Source organism: Strix aluco, unplaced genomic scaffold (assembly GCF_031877795.1).
Source record: "Strix aluco isolate bStrAlu1 unplaced genomic scaffold, bStrAlu1.hap1 HAP1_SCAFFOLD_152, whole genome shotgun sequence".
NCBI classification, from domain to species: domain Eukaryota; kingdom Metazoa; phylum Chordata; class Aves; order Strigiformes; family Strigidae; genus Strix; species Strix aluco.
In genome coordinates, this window is record NW_027436539.1 from 10,396 (window position 1) to 28,893 (window position 18,498).

Below are 18,498 nucleotides of genomic sequence, written 5' to 3' on the forward strand. Positions count from 1 at the left end.
ACTTGGCCAACACGTTGGTCAAGATGTCGGTCAACGTGTCGGCCAAGATCTTGACGTTGGCCAAGATGTTGGCCAAGGCCTTGGTCATGACGTTGACGTTGGCCAACGCTCAATAGGCCACGTTGCGTGTTGCCGGTGCCGGTGGGGGGGTTGGTTACACGGCCAAGACCCAAGATGGCGTCGGTGCCACGCCCCCTCAAGCCACGCCCATCCAAAATGCCCCATTTTGGCTTTTTTCCCCCAAATTTAAGGATTTTGCTACTTTTTGATGCACTTTTGAGGCAAAAAAGGGCGGTTTTGGGCAAAACACGCCGGTTGTTTTTTTTTCTGTTGGAGGAGAAACATCGTTAGGGAGCTTTAAGTTCGTTAAAAATCACCAAATTTGGGGGTTAAGACAATTTTTTAAGTTTTTTTGGGGTTATTTATCAAGAATTTGTCTTTGCGAGGTTTTTTTGGAGGTGAAAAAACGCTCAGAAAGGGGTTTTCACCCCATTTTTTGTTAGTTTTTTGGGGAGAGGAAAGTGAAGACACGCAGCAGGGTTTTAGTTTTGTTTTTGGTTAAAAAAAGGAAGAAAAAAGCGATTTTTAAATATTTTGCTTAAAAAGTGCAGTTTTAGTGAAAGAGCCCACTTGGGGTTTTCATTTAATTTTAATGAATTTGGGGTTTTTTTAGCGCGTTTTGGTCATTTAAATGATTCCCTCGATGAGTGGCTTTGCCTTGGGGCCTCTGGGGAGAAATATTGGAGCTCTTGATTTTGGGTTAATTTTGCAGGAAAACGGTTAATTTGGAGAAGGGTTCGGTAAAAAGATTCATTGAGGGGGAGTTGGGTGCGATTTTGGGTTTAAAACTGAGTTTTTGGGGGGGGTTGGCCACAGTTTTGACCCCGATTCTCTTTTTTGGTGGTTAATTCTGAATTTTTCCAACTTGAACAAAAAAGTAAATTTTGGGGGGTTGGGGCTGTTTTAAGCTACTTTGGTGTTGAAAAATTTATTTTTTTAGGCGTTTTTGGGAACAATTTTGACCTCAATTTGTTTTCCGTGTGGTTAATTTTTAATTTTCATGCTTTTTATTAAAAAAAAAAAAAAGGCAATTTGAGGGGATTTGGGCATCATTTTGAATTTATATTTCGGTTTAAAATTTTTTTTTTGAGGAGGTTTGGCCACTTTTTTGACCCCGTTTTCCTCAGGATTGGTGAATTTACAAATTTTTCTGCCTTTTATTAATCAAAAAAAATAAATTTGAGGGAATTTTAGTGCATTTTCCAGTTCTTTAGGGGTTAATTCTCATTTTTGAGAAGGTTTGGCCACAATTTTCATCCCAAATTCCTCTTTTTTTTGGTGCGTTATGAATTTTTCTGGTTTTCGTTAAAAAAAAAAAAGGCCATTTTGGGGGGATTTGGGTGCTGTTTTGGGCGTTTTAAAGATCTTTTTGGAGAGTTTGGTCACAATCCAAACTTAGATTTTTCTCCAGAAAATGTAAATTATTGATTTTCTTGATTTTTTAGTTTTAAAAAGTCCATTTAATGCAAATTTAGGTGTAATTTTTACCTTAATTTAGGCCTTAAAAGTGAATTTTCAGAGGGGGGTTGGCCACAGTTTTGACCCCAATTTCCTCAAAGATCATGATGAATTATGATTTTTTTTTGGTTTTTCATTAACAAAAAAGTCAGTTTGGGGCAGAATTTTGACCCAAGTTTCCTCAGGGATTGGTTAATTCCAAATTTTTCTGCCAAAAAAAAAAAATCTATTGGAGGGGATTTTTGGGCCATTTTCCGTTATTTCTTGGTTTAAAACTTTTTTGTTTTCCCAGGGGTTTTGGCGTCAATTTGACGCCAATTTCCTGAAGAACGGTTAATTACGTGGTTTCTATTTTCTCATTAACAAAAATCACCACTTTGGGGGATTTGGCCCAGTTTTGAGCTATTTTTTTTTAGTTTAAACCTGATTTTTGAGAGGGCTCCCGCCACATTCTTGACCCCAATTTCCTCAAAAATGGTTAAATAGGGGTTTTTTTCCACATTTTCCGTTAATGAAATATGGGGGGATTTGGGTTTTTTTGAGCTATTTTGGGGTTTTAAAGAGATATTTTGAGAGGATTTGGTCAAAATCTTAACCCCAATTCTCTCAAAAATTATTATGATTTTTCTTGTGTTTTACTAATAAAAAACCCAATTTCGGGATATTTCAACATTTCCCCACAGAAATGGAAGTTTTGGTGAAGAACGTGCGCCAAAACTCCCTGAAAAATCCCATTTTTAGGCCCAAAAGTAGCTTAAAATATCCGCAAAACCTCCTCAAATTATTTTTTATTTTAATGAAAATGGGAAAATTCAATATTTCCCCACAGAAATTGAAGTTTTGGTGAAGAACGTGCGCGAAAACTCCCTCAAAAAAACACATTTTTAGGCCCAGAAGTGGCCTCAAATATCCGCAAAACTCCCTCAAATTGTGTTTTATTTTAATAAAAAGGGGAAAATTCAACGTTTTCCCACACAAATGGAAGTTTTGGTGAAGAACGTGCCCCAAAACTCCCTGAAAAGTCACATTTGAACCCCAAAATGCCTTAAAATTGCCACAACCCTGCATTTTTTTTTTATTTTATTAAAAATGGGGAAATTCAATGTTTTGCCACACAAATGGAAGCTTTGGTGAAGAACGTGCACCAAAACTCCCTGAAAAATCCCATTTTTAGGCCCAGAAGTGGCTTAAAATAGCAGCAAAACCCCCTCAAATTGTTCTTAATTTTAATAAAAAGGGGAAAATTCAACATTTCCCCTCACAAATAGAACTTTTGAGGAAGAACATGTGCCAAAAATCCCTGAAAAATCACATTTTTAGGCCCAAAAGTGGCTTAAAATGGCAGCAAAACCCCCTCGAATTGTTCCTAATTTTAATAAAACTGGGAAAATTCAACGTTTTCCCACACAAATGCAAGTTTTGGTGAATAATGTGCCCCAAAACTCCCTGAAAAATCCCATTTTAGGCCCAGAACTGGCTTAAAAGAGCAGCAACCCCCCCCAAATTATTCTTAATTTTAATAAAAAGGGGAAAATTCAACATTTCCCCACACAAATGCAAGTTTTGTTGAAGAACGTGCCCCAAACCCCCCTAAAAACCCACAATTTGGCGGCATTTTGAGGGCGATTGCAGCGGGGGGGGGGGGGGGGCTCTTATTCAGCGCTTTTCCCCCCTCCCCCGCGGCCGCTGAACCAGCGCGATTCCAGGGCGGGGCTTTAGCGCCGATTCTTTATTATTTTTTTTAAAAGCGATTTGCGGGTGGGTTTGTTGGTTTTTTTATTATTATTTTATTTTGAGCGCGCTCTCGGCGCGGCGGCCGCGGCCGGGAGACACTTAAGGACCCCCCCCCCCTTCGGCGCCTTTTTTTACCCCATTTACAAAATGGCGGCCGCGCAGGGCTGCCCCCCGCGCTGCCTGCTGCCCCGCGCGCTCAGGCAGCGCCACGGCCACCCCTGAAAGGGTCCTCGCTAAGGCGACTGTGAGGGGGGGTGGTTGACTTCCGGGTAGGCCCCCCCCCCCCCGCCTCTACCCCAACTCTTGTGACAACCAACCGCGCTGGTTGACGGGCAGGTGTGGGCTCAGCCAATAGCGTGCGAGGAAAAGGGTGATGGAAGGAGGGGAAGGGGCGGGGCTTGAGGGCGGGGCGGGGTCCGCCCGGGGGTTGCGTTGCGCCGTGCCCGCGCGCGCGCGCCGCCGCCCGCCGCCTTGGGCCTCGCCGAAGCGCGGGGGGGGGGGTGACGGACACCGAAACCCCCCCCAAACCCCTCCCCCCCCCCTTCCCCTCCCCCCCCTCCCTCAGGTAAGACCCCGCCGGTTTGTTGATTTTTATGGATTTTTATGAATTTGACCCGGTTTTGGGGTGGGTTTTTTTTTTTTTTTTTTTTTGAAGGGGGGGGGGGGCGCGCTCGGGGCCTCCCCCCCCCCCCCTCCATCCCCTCATGGATGGGTTGGCCCCGCCCCTATGGGGGGGGGCGGGGAGGGACTGGGAGGACCAGTTGGGGGTTACTGGGAGGGCCCCCCCCCCCCCCCCTTCGGGTGATACTGGGAGGCCCAGTTGGCCTCGCGCTGAGGCACTGGGGACCCCAGTTTCCCTCTTACTGGGAGTCCCAGTTTTCCTCTTACTGGGCACCCCAGTGACCCCCAGTTCCCCTCTTACTGGGAGTCCCAGTTCCCCCCATTTCCATCCTTACTGGGCCTCCCAGTTCCCCCCCCCTCCCCCCTTACTGGACACTCCAGTTCCCTCTAACTGGGCACCCCAGTTCCCTCCTTACTGGGCCTCCCAGTCCCCCCCATTCCCCTTTAACTGGGCACCCCAGTTTCCCCCAGTTCCCTCTAACTGGGCACCCCAGTGCCCCCCAGTTCCCCTCTTAGTCGGAGTCCCAGTTTCCCCAGTTTCTCTCTTACTGGGACTCCCGGGTCCCATCTGATTGGGCACCCCAGTTCCCCCCCTACTGGGGACTCCAGTTCCCCTCTTACTGGGAGCCCCAGTTCCCCCCATTCCCCTCTTACTGGGAGCCCCAGTTTCCCTCTTACTGGGGACCCCAGTGCCCCCAGTTTCCCACTTAGTGGGCACCCCAGTTCCCCCCATTCCCCTCTTACTGGGAGTCCCAGTTGCCCTCAGTTCCCCCTTAACTGGGGCTCCCAGTCCCCCCCATTCCCTTCTAACTGGGCACCCCAGTTTCCCCTCTCCCCTCTTACTGGGCCTCCCACTCTACCCCAGTTCCCTGTAACTGGGCACCCCAGTTCCCCCCTTACTGGGCCTCCCAGTCCCCCCCATTCCCCTCTAACTGGGCACCCCAGTTCCCCCCAGTTCCCTCTAACTGGGCACCCCAGTTCTCCCCTTACTGGGCCTCCCAGTCCCCCCCATTCCCCTCTAACTGGGCACCCCAGTTCCCCCCAGTTCCCTCTAACTGGACGCCCCAGTTCTCCCCTTACTGGGCTTCCCAGTTCCCCCCAGTTCCCTCTAACTGGGCACCCCAGCTCCCCCTTTACTGGGATTCCCAGTCCCCCCTAGTCCCTCCCTTACTGGGCCTCCCAGTTTCCCCCATTCCCCTCTAACTGGGCACCCCATTTCCCCCCAATTCCCTCCAACTGGTCCCCCCACTTCCCCCCTCCCAGTCCCTCCCAGTCCCTCCCAGTCCCTCCCAGTCCCACCCCCCATTTTCATCCCTTCCGAGCGCACAAAAAACTTCCCCCATTTTTGGGCCCCAATGAGCCACTTTTGGGTCTGGGGGGGGGGTGTGTGTGTGGGGGGGGTTCCCCCACTTTCAAGGCTGCAGCTGGGGCGGGGGGGGGGGGGGGGTGTGACACCTAGATTTTGGGGTGAAAAACTGCGGTTTCAAGTCATGTGTGTGTCCCGTCCCCCCCCAAAAAATTATTTTTTTTCTGCTTCTTTTTCCAGCCCAGCGACCCGGACCCCCCCGCCTCCCCCCGCAGCCTGACGTCACCCCCTTTTCCCAACCCCCCCCCCCTTTTTTTTTGAGGGGGGGAGGGACCCCAAAACCTTGTTCCCACCCCCCCCCCCGCCCCCCCCCAACATGGCCGACCCCATCATGGACCTTTTCGACGACCCCAACCTCTTCGGCCTCGACCCTTTGACGGACGAAACCTTCGCCCCCCCCCCTCACCACCACCCCCCCCCCGACCCCATCGAAGAAGCTCTGACCTTAGCGGGGGCTTTAGAACCCCCCCCGGCCCCCCCAAATCCTCCCCCCGCCCCTTCCGAAGACTCTTTGCCCCCCCAAAACCCCCCCGACCCCCCCCCTCAACCCCAACTTGCCCCCGACCAAGAGCTTCTTAGTCAAGGCAACCCCTTCATGGGGGTGGCCACCGCTTTGCCTTCCTCTTCCTCCTCCTCGGGGCTCCCCCAACCCCCCAAAATCGTCATCCTCAAAGCCCCCCCGGGGGGGGCGACCGCGACGGGGTCCCCCCAATCTTCTACCGCGCCCCCCGCGACCGGTGGGGTCACCCCAAACGGGGGAAAAGTGACTTTCGCCAAAGTTTTAACGGGGACCCCCCAACTCCGACCCGGCGTTTCCATCGTTACCGGCAACGCCGCTACGGTTTTAACGGGAAAAATGAACCCCCCCGGAAATGGGGGGGCACCCGGGGCTGCCCCCCCGCCCCCCGCCGGCGCTGCCGTTCACCGATTGGTTCAACCGGGACGACCCGTCAAGCAATTGGTTTTACAACCCGTCAAAACCGGGGGGGCCGGGACCCCCTTAAAACCCGCCGTTACCTTGACGTCGGCGCCGGCGCAGGTGATGGGGATTGGGGGGGGAGGGGGGGCGCGGGGGGGGCACTTTGGGGAGGTTCTGAGGGGTTTGGGGGGTCCCCAAGGTCAAGGTCAGGTCTTGGGGGGGGGTCTGGGGAGGGTGGGGGGCTCACGGTGGGTCTTTGAGGTTGGGGTTATCTCGTTGGGTTGAGGTCTTGGGGGGGTCTGATGGGGTTGGGGGGCTCAGGGTGGGGTGGGGGGTCCCCAAGGTCAAGGTCAGGTCTTGGGGGGGGGGTGGGGGATCCCCAAGGTCAAGGTCAGGTCTTGGGGGGGGCGTCTGGGGGGTTGGGGGACTCATGGGGGGTCTTTGAAGTTGGGGTCATCTTGTTGGGTTGGGGTCATCTTGTTGGGTTGAGGGCTTGGGGGGGGGGGTGTGATGGGGTTGGGGGGCTCGGGGGGGGGTAGGGGGTCCGCAAGGTCAAGGTCAGGTCTTGGGGGGGGGTCTGGGGGGGTTGGGGGACTCATGGGGTGTCTTTGAAGTTGGGGTCATCTTGTTGGGTTGGGGTCATCTTGTTGGGTTGAGGGCTTGGGGGGGGGGTCTGATGGGGTTGGGGGGCTCAGGGTGGGGTGGGGGGTCCCCAAGGTCAAGGTCAGGTCTTGGGGGGGGGGTGGGGGATCCCCAAGGTCAAGGTCAGGTCTTGGGGGGGGGTCTGGGGGGGGTGGGGGGCTCATGGGGGTCTTTGAGGTTGGGGTTATCTTGTTGGGTTGGGGTCATCTCATTGGGTTGAGGTCTTGGGGGTTGGGGGGGCTCAAGAGGGGGTTTGGGGGGTCTGGGGGGTCCCCAAGGTCAAGGTTAGGTCTTGGGGGGGGTGTTACGGGGCTCGGGGGGGTCCCCAAGGTCAAGGTCAGGTCTTGGGGGGGGGAGGTTGGGGTCATCTCGTTGGGTTGGGGTCATCATGTTGGGTTGAGGTCTTGGGGATTGGGGGGGCTCAAGGGGGGGTTTTGGGGGGTCCCCAAGGTCAAGGTGAGGTCTTGGAGGGGTGTGTCTGGGGAGGTTGGGGGGATCCCCAAGACCCCACAATGGGGTCCTCAAGGTTCTTGAGAACCTCAGGGTTGGGGTCACCACCCAATAACGGGGTCCCCCAAGTCCTTGAGGTCGCCATTTTGGGGTCACCTCCCCCAGGGGGTCCCCAAAGTCCTTGAGGTCGCCATTTTGGGGTCACCTCCCCCGGGGGGGTCCCCCAAGTCCTTGAGGTCGCCATTTTGGGGTCACCTCCCACCCCCGAGGTCCCCAAAGTTCTTGAGAACCTCAAAGTTGGGGTCACCACCCCCCAGGGGGGGTCCCCAAAGTCCTTGAGGTCCCCAAATTTGGGGTCCCCACTCAATAGTGGGGGGGTCCCCAACATCCTTGACCCCAAATTTTGGGGTCACCTCCCCCCAGGGGGGGGTCCCCAAAGTCCTCAAGAACCTCCCGTTGGGGGCCACCACCCCGTTCCGAGATCTCCCAAGTTCCTCGGGATTCCCCCGCCCCCAAAATCCCCTTTTTTCCCCCCGTTTTGGCGTTGACCCCGCCCCCTTTTTTTTCCCCTCCCTATAGGGCGAATCCAAACGCATCACCCTGGTCCTCCAACAACCCCCGGGCGGAAGCTCCGCCCCCGGGCAACGTCACGTGGTTTTAGGTAGCCTCCCGGGCAAGATCGTCTTGCAGGGCAACCAACTGGCCGCCCTCGGGCAAGCGAAAGGGGCAACCGGGCAACCGGCCAAGGTGGTCACCATCCAACTTCAAGTTCAACAACCCCCCAGCGGCCAATCGGGAACCCCCCAGAAGATCCAACTCCTTCAACAAGCCACCGGGGCTAGTGGCCAACCGGCTCCGGTAGCCGTATCGTCGGTGCCCCAGGTGGTGGCCGGGGCCGGTCAAAGGTTGACGGTGCCCTTGAAGGTGGTTCTACAGCCCCAGGTAGGGGGGGGACGGGGAGGGGTGGGGGGGGCCCGCGGAGTAGCCCGGGGTTGGGGGTTGGTGGCCCAAGGGTTTGGGGGGGAGCGTGGCCCGTTTTGGGGCGGTTCAGGATGATTTTGGGGCCGTCGCGGCTGATTTGGAGCCGTAATGAGCAATTTTGGTCCCGTTAGACCCAATTTTGGTGCCGTTAGACCCAATTTTGGTCCCGTTAGACCCAATTTTGGTGCCGTTAGACCCAATTTTGGTGCCGTTACACCCAATTTTGGTCTCGTTACACCCAATTTTGGTCCCGTTACACCCAATTTTTGTACCGTTATACCCAATTTTGGTCCCATAATGCCCAATTTTTGCCCTATTACACCCAATTTTTGTCCGATCAAACCCAATTTTGGTTCCTTTACACCCAATTTTGGTGCCGTTACACCCAATTTTGGTGCCATTACACCCAATTTTGGTCCCGTTACACCCAATTTTGGTGCCATTACACCCAATTTTGGTGCCATTAGACCTAATTTTGGTGCCATTACACCCAATTTTGGTCCCGTTACACCCAATTTTGGTGCCACTACACCCAATTTTGGTCCCGTTACACCCAATTTTGGTGCCATTACACCCAATTTTGGTCCCGTTACACCCAATTTTGGTCCCGTTACACCCAATTTTGGTGCCACTACACCCAATTTTGGTGCCATTACACCCAATTTTGGTGCCATTAGACCTAATTTTGGTGCCATTACACCCAATTTTGGTTCCTTTACACCCAATTTTGGTCCCGTTAACACCCAACTTTGGTCCCATCCCACCCAATTTTTGTCCTTTTACCCCCGTTTTTTGTCCCATCACACCCAATTTTTGTCCGATCAAACCCAATTTTGGTCCAATTATGCCCAATTTTGGTCCCATTTCACCCAATTTTTGTCCCATTACATCCAATTTTGGTCCTGTTACGCCCAAATTTGGTCCCAGTATGTCCAATTTTGTACCCATTATGCCCCATTTTTGTCCCATCACACCCAGTTTTTGTCCGATTAAAGCCAATTTTGGTCCAATTATGCTCAATTTTGGTCCCATTACACCTAATTTTGGTCCCATCACACCCAATTTTTTGTCCCATAATGCCCAATTTTGGTTCCTTTACACCCAATTTTTGTCCTGTTTTGCCCAATTTTGGTCCCATTTCGCCCAACTTTGGTCCCATCACACCCAATTTTTCTCTCATGATGACTAATTTTTGTCCCGTTTCACCCAATTTTTGTCCCATTATGTCCAATTTTGGTCCCATCACGCCCAATTTTTGTCCGATCCAACCCAATTTTGGTCCCGTTTCGCCCAATTTTGGTCCCGTTTTGCACAATTTTTGTCCCATCACACCCAATTTTGATCCTATTTTGCCCAATTTTGGTCCCATCACACCCAATTTTTCTCCCATGATGACCAATTTTTGTCCTGTTATGCCCAATTTTGGTCCTATTTCACCCAATTTTGGTCCCATCACGCCAAATTTTTGTCCCATCACACCCAATTTTTGTCTGATTAAACCCAATTTTGGTCCAATTATGCCCAGTTTTGGTCCCGTTACATCCAATTTTTGTCCCATGATGACCAATTTTTGCCCCGTTACGCCAAATTTTTGTCCAATCAAACACAATTTTGGTCCCGTTTCACCCAATTTTGGTTCCTTCACACCCAATTTTTGTCCTGTTTCGCCCAATTTTCGTCCCATCAAACCCAATTTTGGTCCAGTTATGCCCAATTTTGGTCCCATTTCGCCCAACTTTGGTCCCATCACACCCAATTTTTCTCCCATGATGACCAATTTTGGTCCCGTTTCACCCAATTTTTGTTCCGTTTTACCCAATTTTTGTCCCATTATGTCCAATTTTGGTCCCATCACACCCAATTTTTCGCCCACGATGACCAATTTTTATCCTGTTATGCCCAATTTTTGTCCCATTTCGCCCAATTTTGGTCCCATCACACCCAATTTTTCGCCCACGATGACCAATTTTTATCCTGTTATGCCCAATTTTTGTCCCATTTCGCCCAATTTTGGTCCCATCTCACCCAATTTTTCGCCCACGATGACCAATTTTTGTCCTGTTATGCCCAATTTTTGTCCCATTTCGCCCAATTTTGGTCCCATCACACCCAATTTTTTGCCCACGATGACCAATTTTTATCCTGTTATGCCCAATTTTTGTCCCATTTCGCCCAATTTTGGTCCCATCTCACCCAATTTTTCGCCCACGATGACCAATTTTTATCCTGTTATGCCCAATTTTTGTCCCATTTCGCCCAATTTTGGTCCCATCACACCCAATTTTTCTCCCATGATGACCAATTTTGGTCCCGTTTCACCCAATTTTTGTTCCGTTTTACCCAATTTTTGTCCCATTATGTCCAATTTTGGTCCCATCACACCCAATTTTTCGCCCACGATGACCAATTTTTGTCCTGTTATGCCCAATTTTTGTCCCATTTCGCCCAATTTTGGTCCCATCACACCCAATTTTTCTCCCATGATGACCAATTTTGGTCCCGTTTCACCCAATTTTTGTTCCGTTTTACCCAATTTTTGTCCCATTTCGCCCAATTTTGGTCCCATCACACCCAATATTTTGCCCACGATGACCAATTTTTATCCTGTTATGCCCAATTTTTGTCCTGTTTCGCCCAATTTTGGTCCCATCACACCCAATTTTCGTCCCATCAAACCCAATTTTGGTCCAGTTATGCCCAATTTTTGTCCTGTTTCGCCCAACTTTGGTCCCATCACACCCAATTTTTGTCCGATCAAACCCAATTTTGGTCCTATTATGCCGGATTTTGGTCCCATCACACCCAATTTTTCACCCACGATGACCAATTTTTGTCCTGTTATGCCCAATTTTTGTCCCGTTTCGCCCAATTTTGGTCCCATCACACCCATTTTTTTCCCATCAAACTCAATTTTGGTCCAGTTATGCCCAAATTTTGTCCCGTTTCGCCCAATTTTGGTCCCATCACACCCAATTTTTTGCCCACGATGACCAATTTTTATCCTGTTATGCCCAATTTTTGTCCCGTTTCGCCCAATTTTGGTCCCATCACACCCAATTTTTTCCCATCAAACTCAATTTTGGTCCAGTTATGCCCAAATTTTGTCCCGTTTCGCCCAATTTTGGTCCCATCTCACCCAATTTTTCGCCCACGATGACCAATTTTTGTCCTGTTATGCCCAATTTTTGTCCAATTAAACCCAATTTTGGTCCCATAACACCCAATTTTTTCTCTTTTCACCCCATTTTCCCCCCCCGCCGCAGGCCGGCTCCTCGCAGGGCGGCTCCCCCGGCCTCTCGGTGGTGAAGGTCCTCAGCAGCACCGAAGTGGCCGCTTTGGCCGGGCCGGGTTCGCGCGGCGCCACCGAAGAAAGTCGGAAATTGGAACATCAAAAAAAACAAGAAAAAGCCAATCGCATCGTGGCCGAAGCCATCGCCCGCGCCCGCGCCCGCGGCGAGCAGAACATCCCCCGCGTCCTCAACGAGGACGAACTCCCCAGCGTCCGCCCCGAGGAAGAGGGCGAACGCAAACGGCGGAGGAAGGCTCCCGGCGACCGCGGGGGCCCCAAGGAGGAGCGACCCCGCAAGGGCAAAGGTCAAGGAGGGGCCGGCAAGAGTAAAGGCCGCAGTAAACCCAGGTGAGGGCGTCAAAAAGGGCGGGATTGGGCCCAAAAATGGGGCGGGGAGGGGCGGAAGCCAACGGGGGGGGTCGGCGTCCCCCTTGGGCCCCAACTGTTGGCCACCGTTGGGCCCAACCCTTGTCCTTCGTTGTCACGCAAGTCCTGGCCCTCGTTGGCCCCAACGTTGAGCCTCGTTGGCTCCAACTTTGGCCCTTGTTGGCCTCCAAACTTGACTTTCATTGGCCCCAACCTTGCCCCTCGTTGGCCACCAACGTTGACCCTTGTTGGCCCCAACCTTGACCCTCGTTGGCCTCAATGCTTGACATTCATCATCTCCCAACTCCTGACTTTCATTGTCCCCAACCCTTGACCCTCATCATCCTCAATCCTTGACTCTCATCATCCCCAATCCTTGATCTTCATCATCTCCCAACTCTTGACCCTCATTGTCCCCAACCCTTGACCCTCATCATCTCCCAACCCTTGACCCTCATCATCTTCCAACCCTTGACCCTCATCATCCTCAACCCTTGACCCTCATCATCCCAACCCTTGACCTTCATCATCCCCAACCCTTGACCCTCATCATCCCCAACCCTTGACCTTCATCATCCTCAACTGTTGACCCTCATCATGCCAACCCTTGACCCTCATCACTCCCAACCCTTGACTCTCATCACTCCCAACCCTTGACCTTCATCACTCCCAACCCTTGACCCTCATCATCCCCAACTCTTGACCCTCATCATCCCCAACCCTTGACCTTCGTCATCTCCCAACTCTTGACCCTCATTGTCCCCAACCCTTGACCCTCATCATCTCCCAAACCTTGACCCTCATCATCCCCAACCGTTGAGCTTCATCATCTCCCAACTCTTCACCCTCATTGTGCCCAACCCTTGACCTTCTTCATCCCGAACCCTTGACCCTCATCATCCCCAACCCTTGACCCTCATCATCCCCAACCTCTGACCCCCCAACCAAACCCCCCAAGCCGCCGTCCGTCCATCCGTCCGTCCCTCCATCCCCCGCTAACCCCCCCCCTTCTCTCACCCCTCCAGCACCATCACGCCGGTGGTGGGGAAGAAACGGAAGCGCAACGCTTCCTCCGACAACTCGGACGCCGAAGTGATGCCGGCGCAGTCGCCGCGGGAAGAAGAAGAAACCAGCGTCCAGGTACCGGCAGACGCCGCCGATTGGTCGCCGGTGGCGGGAACCGCGGCCTCGTTTTTTAATTATTTTTTTGTTTTGTTTTTCCAGAAACGACGATCGAATCGGCAAGTCAAACGCAAGAAATACACTGAAGATTTGGACATCAAAATCACCGACGATGAGGAGGATGAAGAGTTGGACGTAACGGGGCCTGTCCGACCCGAACAACCCCCCGTCCCACAGCCCCCCGTGCCGGAGCCAGAGCCGGAAGGCGAGACGTTGCCCTCCATGCAGTTTTTTGTGGTGGGGGCTCTTGAATTTCTCTTTTTTTATTTTTTTTGAATTTTACGGCATTTATCATTTTTCTCACCGTTTTTCATCCCGTTCCACCATTTTTTTGGGGTTTTTTCCTCCAGGAAAACCCCAGCGAGGAGGACGCGGCCATCGTTGACAAGGTCCTTTCCATGAGGGTGGTGAAGAAAGAGGTGAGAAACCCCCGCGGCGACACCTTTTACCGGCGTTTTATCGGCGTTTTGCTGACGCTAACGTCCCGCCCACTTTCTTCCCAGCTTCCCTCGGGGCAGTTGACCGAATCGGAGGAGTTTTTCGTCAAATATAAGAACTAGTAGGTGGCCGAACGAGGCGGGGGGTGGGTGGCGGGAGGTCAACGGCGTCACAATTGGGCTCGTCGTTGAGTTGAGGTCTACGAAGCCAACGTTGGGTTGAGGTCACCGAAGCCAACGTTGGGTTGAGGTCACCGAAGCCAACGTTGGGTTGAGGTCGCCGAAGCCAACGTTGGGTTGAGGTCGCCGAAGCCAACGTTGGGTTGAGGTCGCCGAAGCCAACGTTGGGGTCTACAAAGTCAACGTTGGGTTAAGGTCACCAGAGCCGACATTGGGTTGAGGGTCTACAAAGCCAATGTTGGGTTGAGGTTGCCCAACCCAATGTTGGGTTGAGGTTGCCCAACCCAATGTTGGGTTGTGGTTGCCAAAGCTGACGTTGGGTTGAGGGTCGCCAAAGCCAACGTTGGGTTGGGGTCTACAAAGCCAGCATTGGGTTGGGGTCTACAAAGCCGACGTTGGGTTGAGGTCACCAAAGCCAACGTTGGGTTGAGGTCGCCCAACCCAACATGGGTTGAGATCTATAGACCTTGGGTGGGCCCAACGCTCAGTGACCTTTGAAAAATTTTGGGGATTTTTGCCCCGATGTTGCCCGAAAACGGCTTTACCGACCCCAAATAGCTTCGCGGGGGCGGGGCTTCGCCCTGGTGACTGTTTGTGTCCCCCCCCCAGCTCTTACCTCCACTGCGAGTGGGCCACCATCGACCAACTGGAGAAGGACAAGAGGATCCACCAGAAACTCAAGAGATTCAAGACGAAGATGACGCAGATGCGACATTTTTTCCACGAGGTGCTGGGTTGAGGGAGGGGGTGGGGGGGTGGGGAAGGGATTTTGGGGGTCCCCCCACTCACCACCCCCTAATAAATCTCCCCAAAAGGACGAAGAACCTTTCAACCCCGACTACGTGGAGGTGGATCGAATCTTGGACGAGTCCCACAGCATCGACAAAGACAACGGGGAGGTGAGCGGGAAGGAGAAAACGGGAGAAAATCCCCCAAAATTTTGTTTTTTCTCACCGACGCTCCTTTTTTTTTTAAATTTTTGCGTTTTTTGGGCTTTTTATTGGTTGTAGCCGGTGGTTTACTACTTGGTGAAGTGGTGCTCCCTCCCCTACGAGGACAGCACGTGGGAGCTCAAAGAGGACGTCGACGAGGGAAAAATTGGGGAATTTAAGCGAATCCAAGCCCGGCACCCGGAGCTCAAGCGCTTGGTGAGCGTCCAAGTCCCTTCCAACCCCCCGTTTGCGCGCGTCTGTGTCCCCTTTACATTTTTTTTCTGCTTTTTGTCTTTTTTTCTTCCCCCCCCGCCCCCCCAGCCCCGTCCTCAAGCGGGTTCCTGGAAGAAACTGGAGCTCTCGCACGAGTACAAGAACCACAACCAGCTCCGCGAGTACCAACTGGAAGGGGTCAACTGGTTGCTCTTCAACTGGTACAACAGGCAAGTGGCGGGATGAGGTTGAGCACACGGGAGACGCCAAAAAAACCCCTTTCTCACCCCAAAAATAAACCTCCCAGCGCTCTCGTAACTGGTTATTTCCTTCGCCTCCCCGCAGGCAGAACTGTATCTTGGCCGACGAGATGGGTTTGGGCAAAACCATCCAATCCATCGCGTTTCTCCAAGAAGTTTATAACGTCGGGATTCGTGGACCTTTCCTGGTCATCGCGCCCCTCTCCACCATCACCAACTGGGAGAGGGAGTTCAACACTTGGACGGAAATGAACAGCATCGTCTACCACGGGAGTTTGGCCTCGCGCCAGATGATCCAACAGTACGAGATGTACTGCAAAGACTCACGGGTAACGTGGTTTGGCTTCTTCTTGACCTCAAAATCTTCTTTTTCGACCTCAAAATCTTCTTTTCGACCCTTTTCAACCTCCAAATCTTCTTTTCGAGCTCAAAAACTTCTTTTCCGCTTCAAAAAAACACTTTTTATCTTCTCCAAACCTCCTCCCTAGGGTCGTCTTATCCCCGGGGCCTACAAATTTGACGCCCTCATCACCACCTTCGAGATGATCCTCTCCGACTGCCCAGAGCTACGAGAGATCGAGTGGCGTTGCGTCATCATCGACGAGGCCCACCGCCTCAAAAACCGCAATTGCAAACTCCTCGATAGCCTCAAACACATGGACCTGGTGAGGAGATGGGGTCTGGGTTGGATCTGGAGATGTTTGGGGTCATTTTGTGTCCCCGCGGGATGGTCCTGGAGGTGTTTGTGGAGGACTTGGTTGCATCTGGAGATGTTTGGGGTCATTGCGGGCCCCAACGGATGGTCCTGGAGGTGTTTGTGGGGGTCTTGGTTGCATCTGGAGATGTTCAGGGTCATTTTGTGTCCCGGGGGATGGTCCTGGAGATGTTTGTGGGGGTCTTGGTTGCATCTGGAGATGTTCAGGGTCATTTTGTGTCCTGGGGGATGGTCCTGGAGATGTTTGTGGGGGTCTTGGTTGCATCTGGAGATGTTCAGGGTCATTTTGTGTCCCGGGGGATGGTCGTGGAGGTGTTTGTGGGGGTCTTGGTTGCATCTGGAGATGTTCAGGGTCATTTTGTGTCCTGGGGGATGGTCCTGGAGATGTTTGTGGGGGTCTTGGTTGCATCTGGAGATGTTCAGGGTCATTTTGTGTCCCGGGGGATGGTCGTGGAGGTGTTTGTGGGGGTCTTGGTTGCATCTGGAGATGTTCAGGATCATTTTGTGTCCCGGGGGATGGTCGTGGAGGTGTTTGTGGGGGTCTTGGTTGCATCTGGAGATGTTCAGGGTCATTTTGTGTCCGGGGGGATGGTCCTGGAGATGTTTGTGGGGGTCTTGGTTGCATCTGGAGATGTTCAGGGTCATTTTGTGTCCCGGGGGATGGTCGTGGAGGTGTTTGTGGGGTCTTGGTTGCATCTGGAGATGTTCAGGGTCATTTTGTGTCCCGGGGGATGGTCATGGAGGTGTTTGTGGGGTCTTGGTTGCATCTGGAGATGTTCAGGATCATTTTGTGTCCCAACGGATGGTCCTGGAGATGTTTGTGGGGGTCTTGGTTGCATCTGGAGATGTTCAGGGTCATTTTGTGTCCCGGGGGATGGTCGTGGAGGTGTTTGTGGGGTCTTGGTTGCATCTGGAGATGTTCAGGGTCATTTTGTGTCCCGGGGGATGGTCATGGAGGTGTTTGTGGGGTCTTGGTTGCATCTGGAGATGTTCAGGATCATTTTGTGTCCCAACGGATGGTCCTGGAGATGTTTGTGGGGGTCTTGGTTGCATCTGGAGATGTTCAGGATCATTTTGTGTCCCGGGGGATGGTCGTGGAGGTGTTTGTGGGGTCTTGGTTGCATCTGGAGATGTTCAGGGTCATTTTGTGTCCCAGGGGATGGTCCTGGAGGTGTTTGTGGGGGTCTTGGTTGCATCTGGAGATGTTCAGGGTCATTTTGGGCCCCAACGGATGGTCTTGGAGGTGTTTGTGGGCGTCTTGGTTGTATCTGGAGATGTTTGGGGTCATCTTGTGTCCCGGGGACTGGTCCTGGATGTGTTTGTGGTGTCTTGGTTGCATCTGGAGATGTTTGGGGTTATCTCACACCCCAGAGGATGGTCCTGGAGGTGTTTGTGGGCATCTTGGTTGGATCTGGAGATCTTTGGGGTCATTTTGTGCCTCAACGGATGGTCGTGGAGGTGTTTGTGGGTGTCTTGGTTGCATCTGGAGATGTTTGGAGTCATCTTGAGTCTCGGGGGATGATCCTGGAGGTGTTGGTGGGGGACTTGGTTGCATCTGGAGATGTTTGGGGTCATCTCGTGCCCTGCGAGATGGTCTTGAAGGTGGTTGTGTGGATCTTGGTTGCATCTGGAGACATTTGGGGTCATTTCGTGCCCTGGGGGATGGTCCTGGAGGTGTTTGTGGGCGTCTTGGTTGCATCTGGAGATGTTTGGTGTCATCTCACACCACAGCTGATGGCCCTGGAGGTGTTTGTGGGCGTCTTGTTTGCATCTGGAGATGTTTAGAGTCATTTTGTGTCTCAATGCATGATCCTGGAAGTGTCTGTGGTGGTCTTGGTTGCATCTGGAGATGTTTGGGGTCATTTGGTGTTTCAACGGATGGTCCTGGAGGTGTTTCTGGGAGTCCTGGTTGGATCTGAAGATGTTTAGGGTCAGCTCCTACCCTGGGGGATGGTCCTGGAGACATTTGTGAGGGTCTTGGTTGCCTCTGGAGATGTTTGGGGTTATTTTATGCCCCGGGGGATGGTCCTGAAGGTGTTTGTGGGCATCTTGGTCGCGTCTGGAGATGTTTGGGGTCATCTTAAACCCCAGGGGATGGTCTTGGAAGTGTTTGTAGAGGTCTTGGTTGTATCTGGAGATGTTTGGGGTTATTTGGTGTCCCAATGGATGGTCCTGGACGTATTTGTGGGGGTCTTGGTTGCATCTGGAGATGTTTGGGGTCATCTTGTGTCCCGGGGGATGGTCCTGGATGTGTTTGTGGGGGCCTTGGTTGCATCTGGAGATGTTTGGGGTTATCTCACACCCCAGAGAATGGTCCTGGAGATGTTTGTGGGGTCTTGGTTGAATGTGGAGATGTTTGGGGTCATTCGGTGCCTCAGCGGATGGTCCTGTGGGGGACTTGGTTGCATCTGGAGATGTTTGGTGTCATCTCATGCCCCAGAGGATGGTCCTGGCGATGTGTGTGAGCATCTTGGTTGCATCTGGAGATGTTTGGGGTCATTTCGGACCCCAACGGATGGTCGTGGAGGTGTTTGTGGGCGTCTTGGTCGCATCTGGAGATGTTTGGGGTCGTTTTGTGCCCCATTGGATGGTCCTGGAGGTGTTTGTGGGCGTCTTGGTCGCATCTGGAGATGTTTGGGGTCGTTTGGTGTCCCAGGGGATGGTCCTGGAGGTGTTTGTGAGCATCTTGGTCA

The 18,498-nt window shown here is 52.4% G+C and overlaps 1 protein-coding gene across 1 annotated transcript in view; it reads left to right on the forward strand.

Annotated features, from left to right (window-relative positions):
* The first annotated feature begins 5,540 nt into the window (after window positions 1-5,540).
* Window positions 5,541-18,498, forward strand: part of CHD8 (chromodomain helicase DNA binding protein 8) — a 37,024-nt gene continuing 24,066 nt past the window's right edge. The window contains exons 1-13 of the mRNA XM_074813916.1: window positions 5,541-6,278; window positions 7,830-8,192; window positions 11,495-11,868; window positions 12,912-13,026; window positions 13,111-13,305; window positions 13,419-13,487; window positions 13,572-13,627; window positions 14,295-14,412; window positions 14,501-14,584; window positions 14,696-14,833; window positions 14,939-15,064; window positions 15,180-15,419; window positions 15,579-15,755. Coding sequence (XP_074670017.1) covers window positions 5,556-6,278; window positions 7,830-8,192; window positions 11,495-11,868; window positions 12,912-13,026; window positions 13,111-13,305; window positions 13,419-13,487; window positions 13,572-13,627; window positions 14,295-14,412; window positions 14,501-14,584; window positions 14,696-14,833; window positions 14,939-15,064; window positions 15,180-15,419; window positions 15,579-15,755 — 2,778 coding nt within the window. The 5' untranslated portion in view covers window positions 5,541-5,555. The remainder of the gene's footprint in view (window positions 6,279-7,829; window positions 8,193-11,494; window positions 11,869-12,911; window positions 13,027-13,110; window positions 13,306-13,418; window positions 13,488-13,571; window positions 13,628-14,294; window positions 14,413-14,500; window positions 14,585-14,695; window positions 14,834-14,938; window positions 15,065-15,179; window positions 15,420-15,578; window positions 15,756-18,498) is intronic.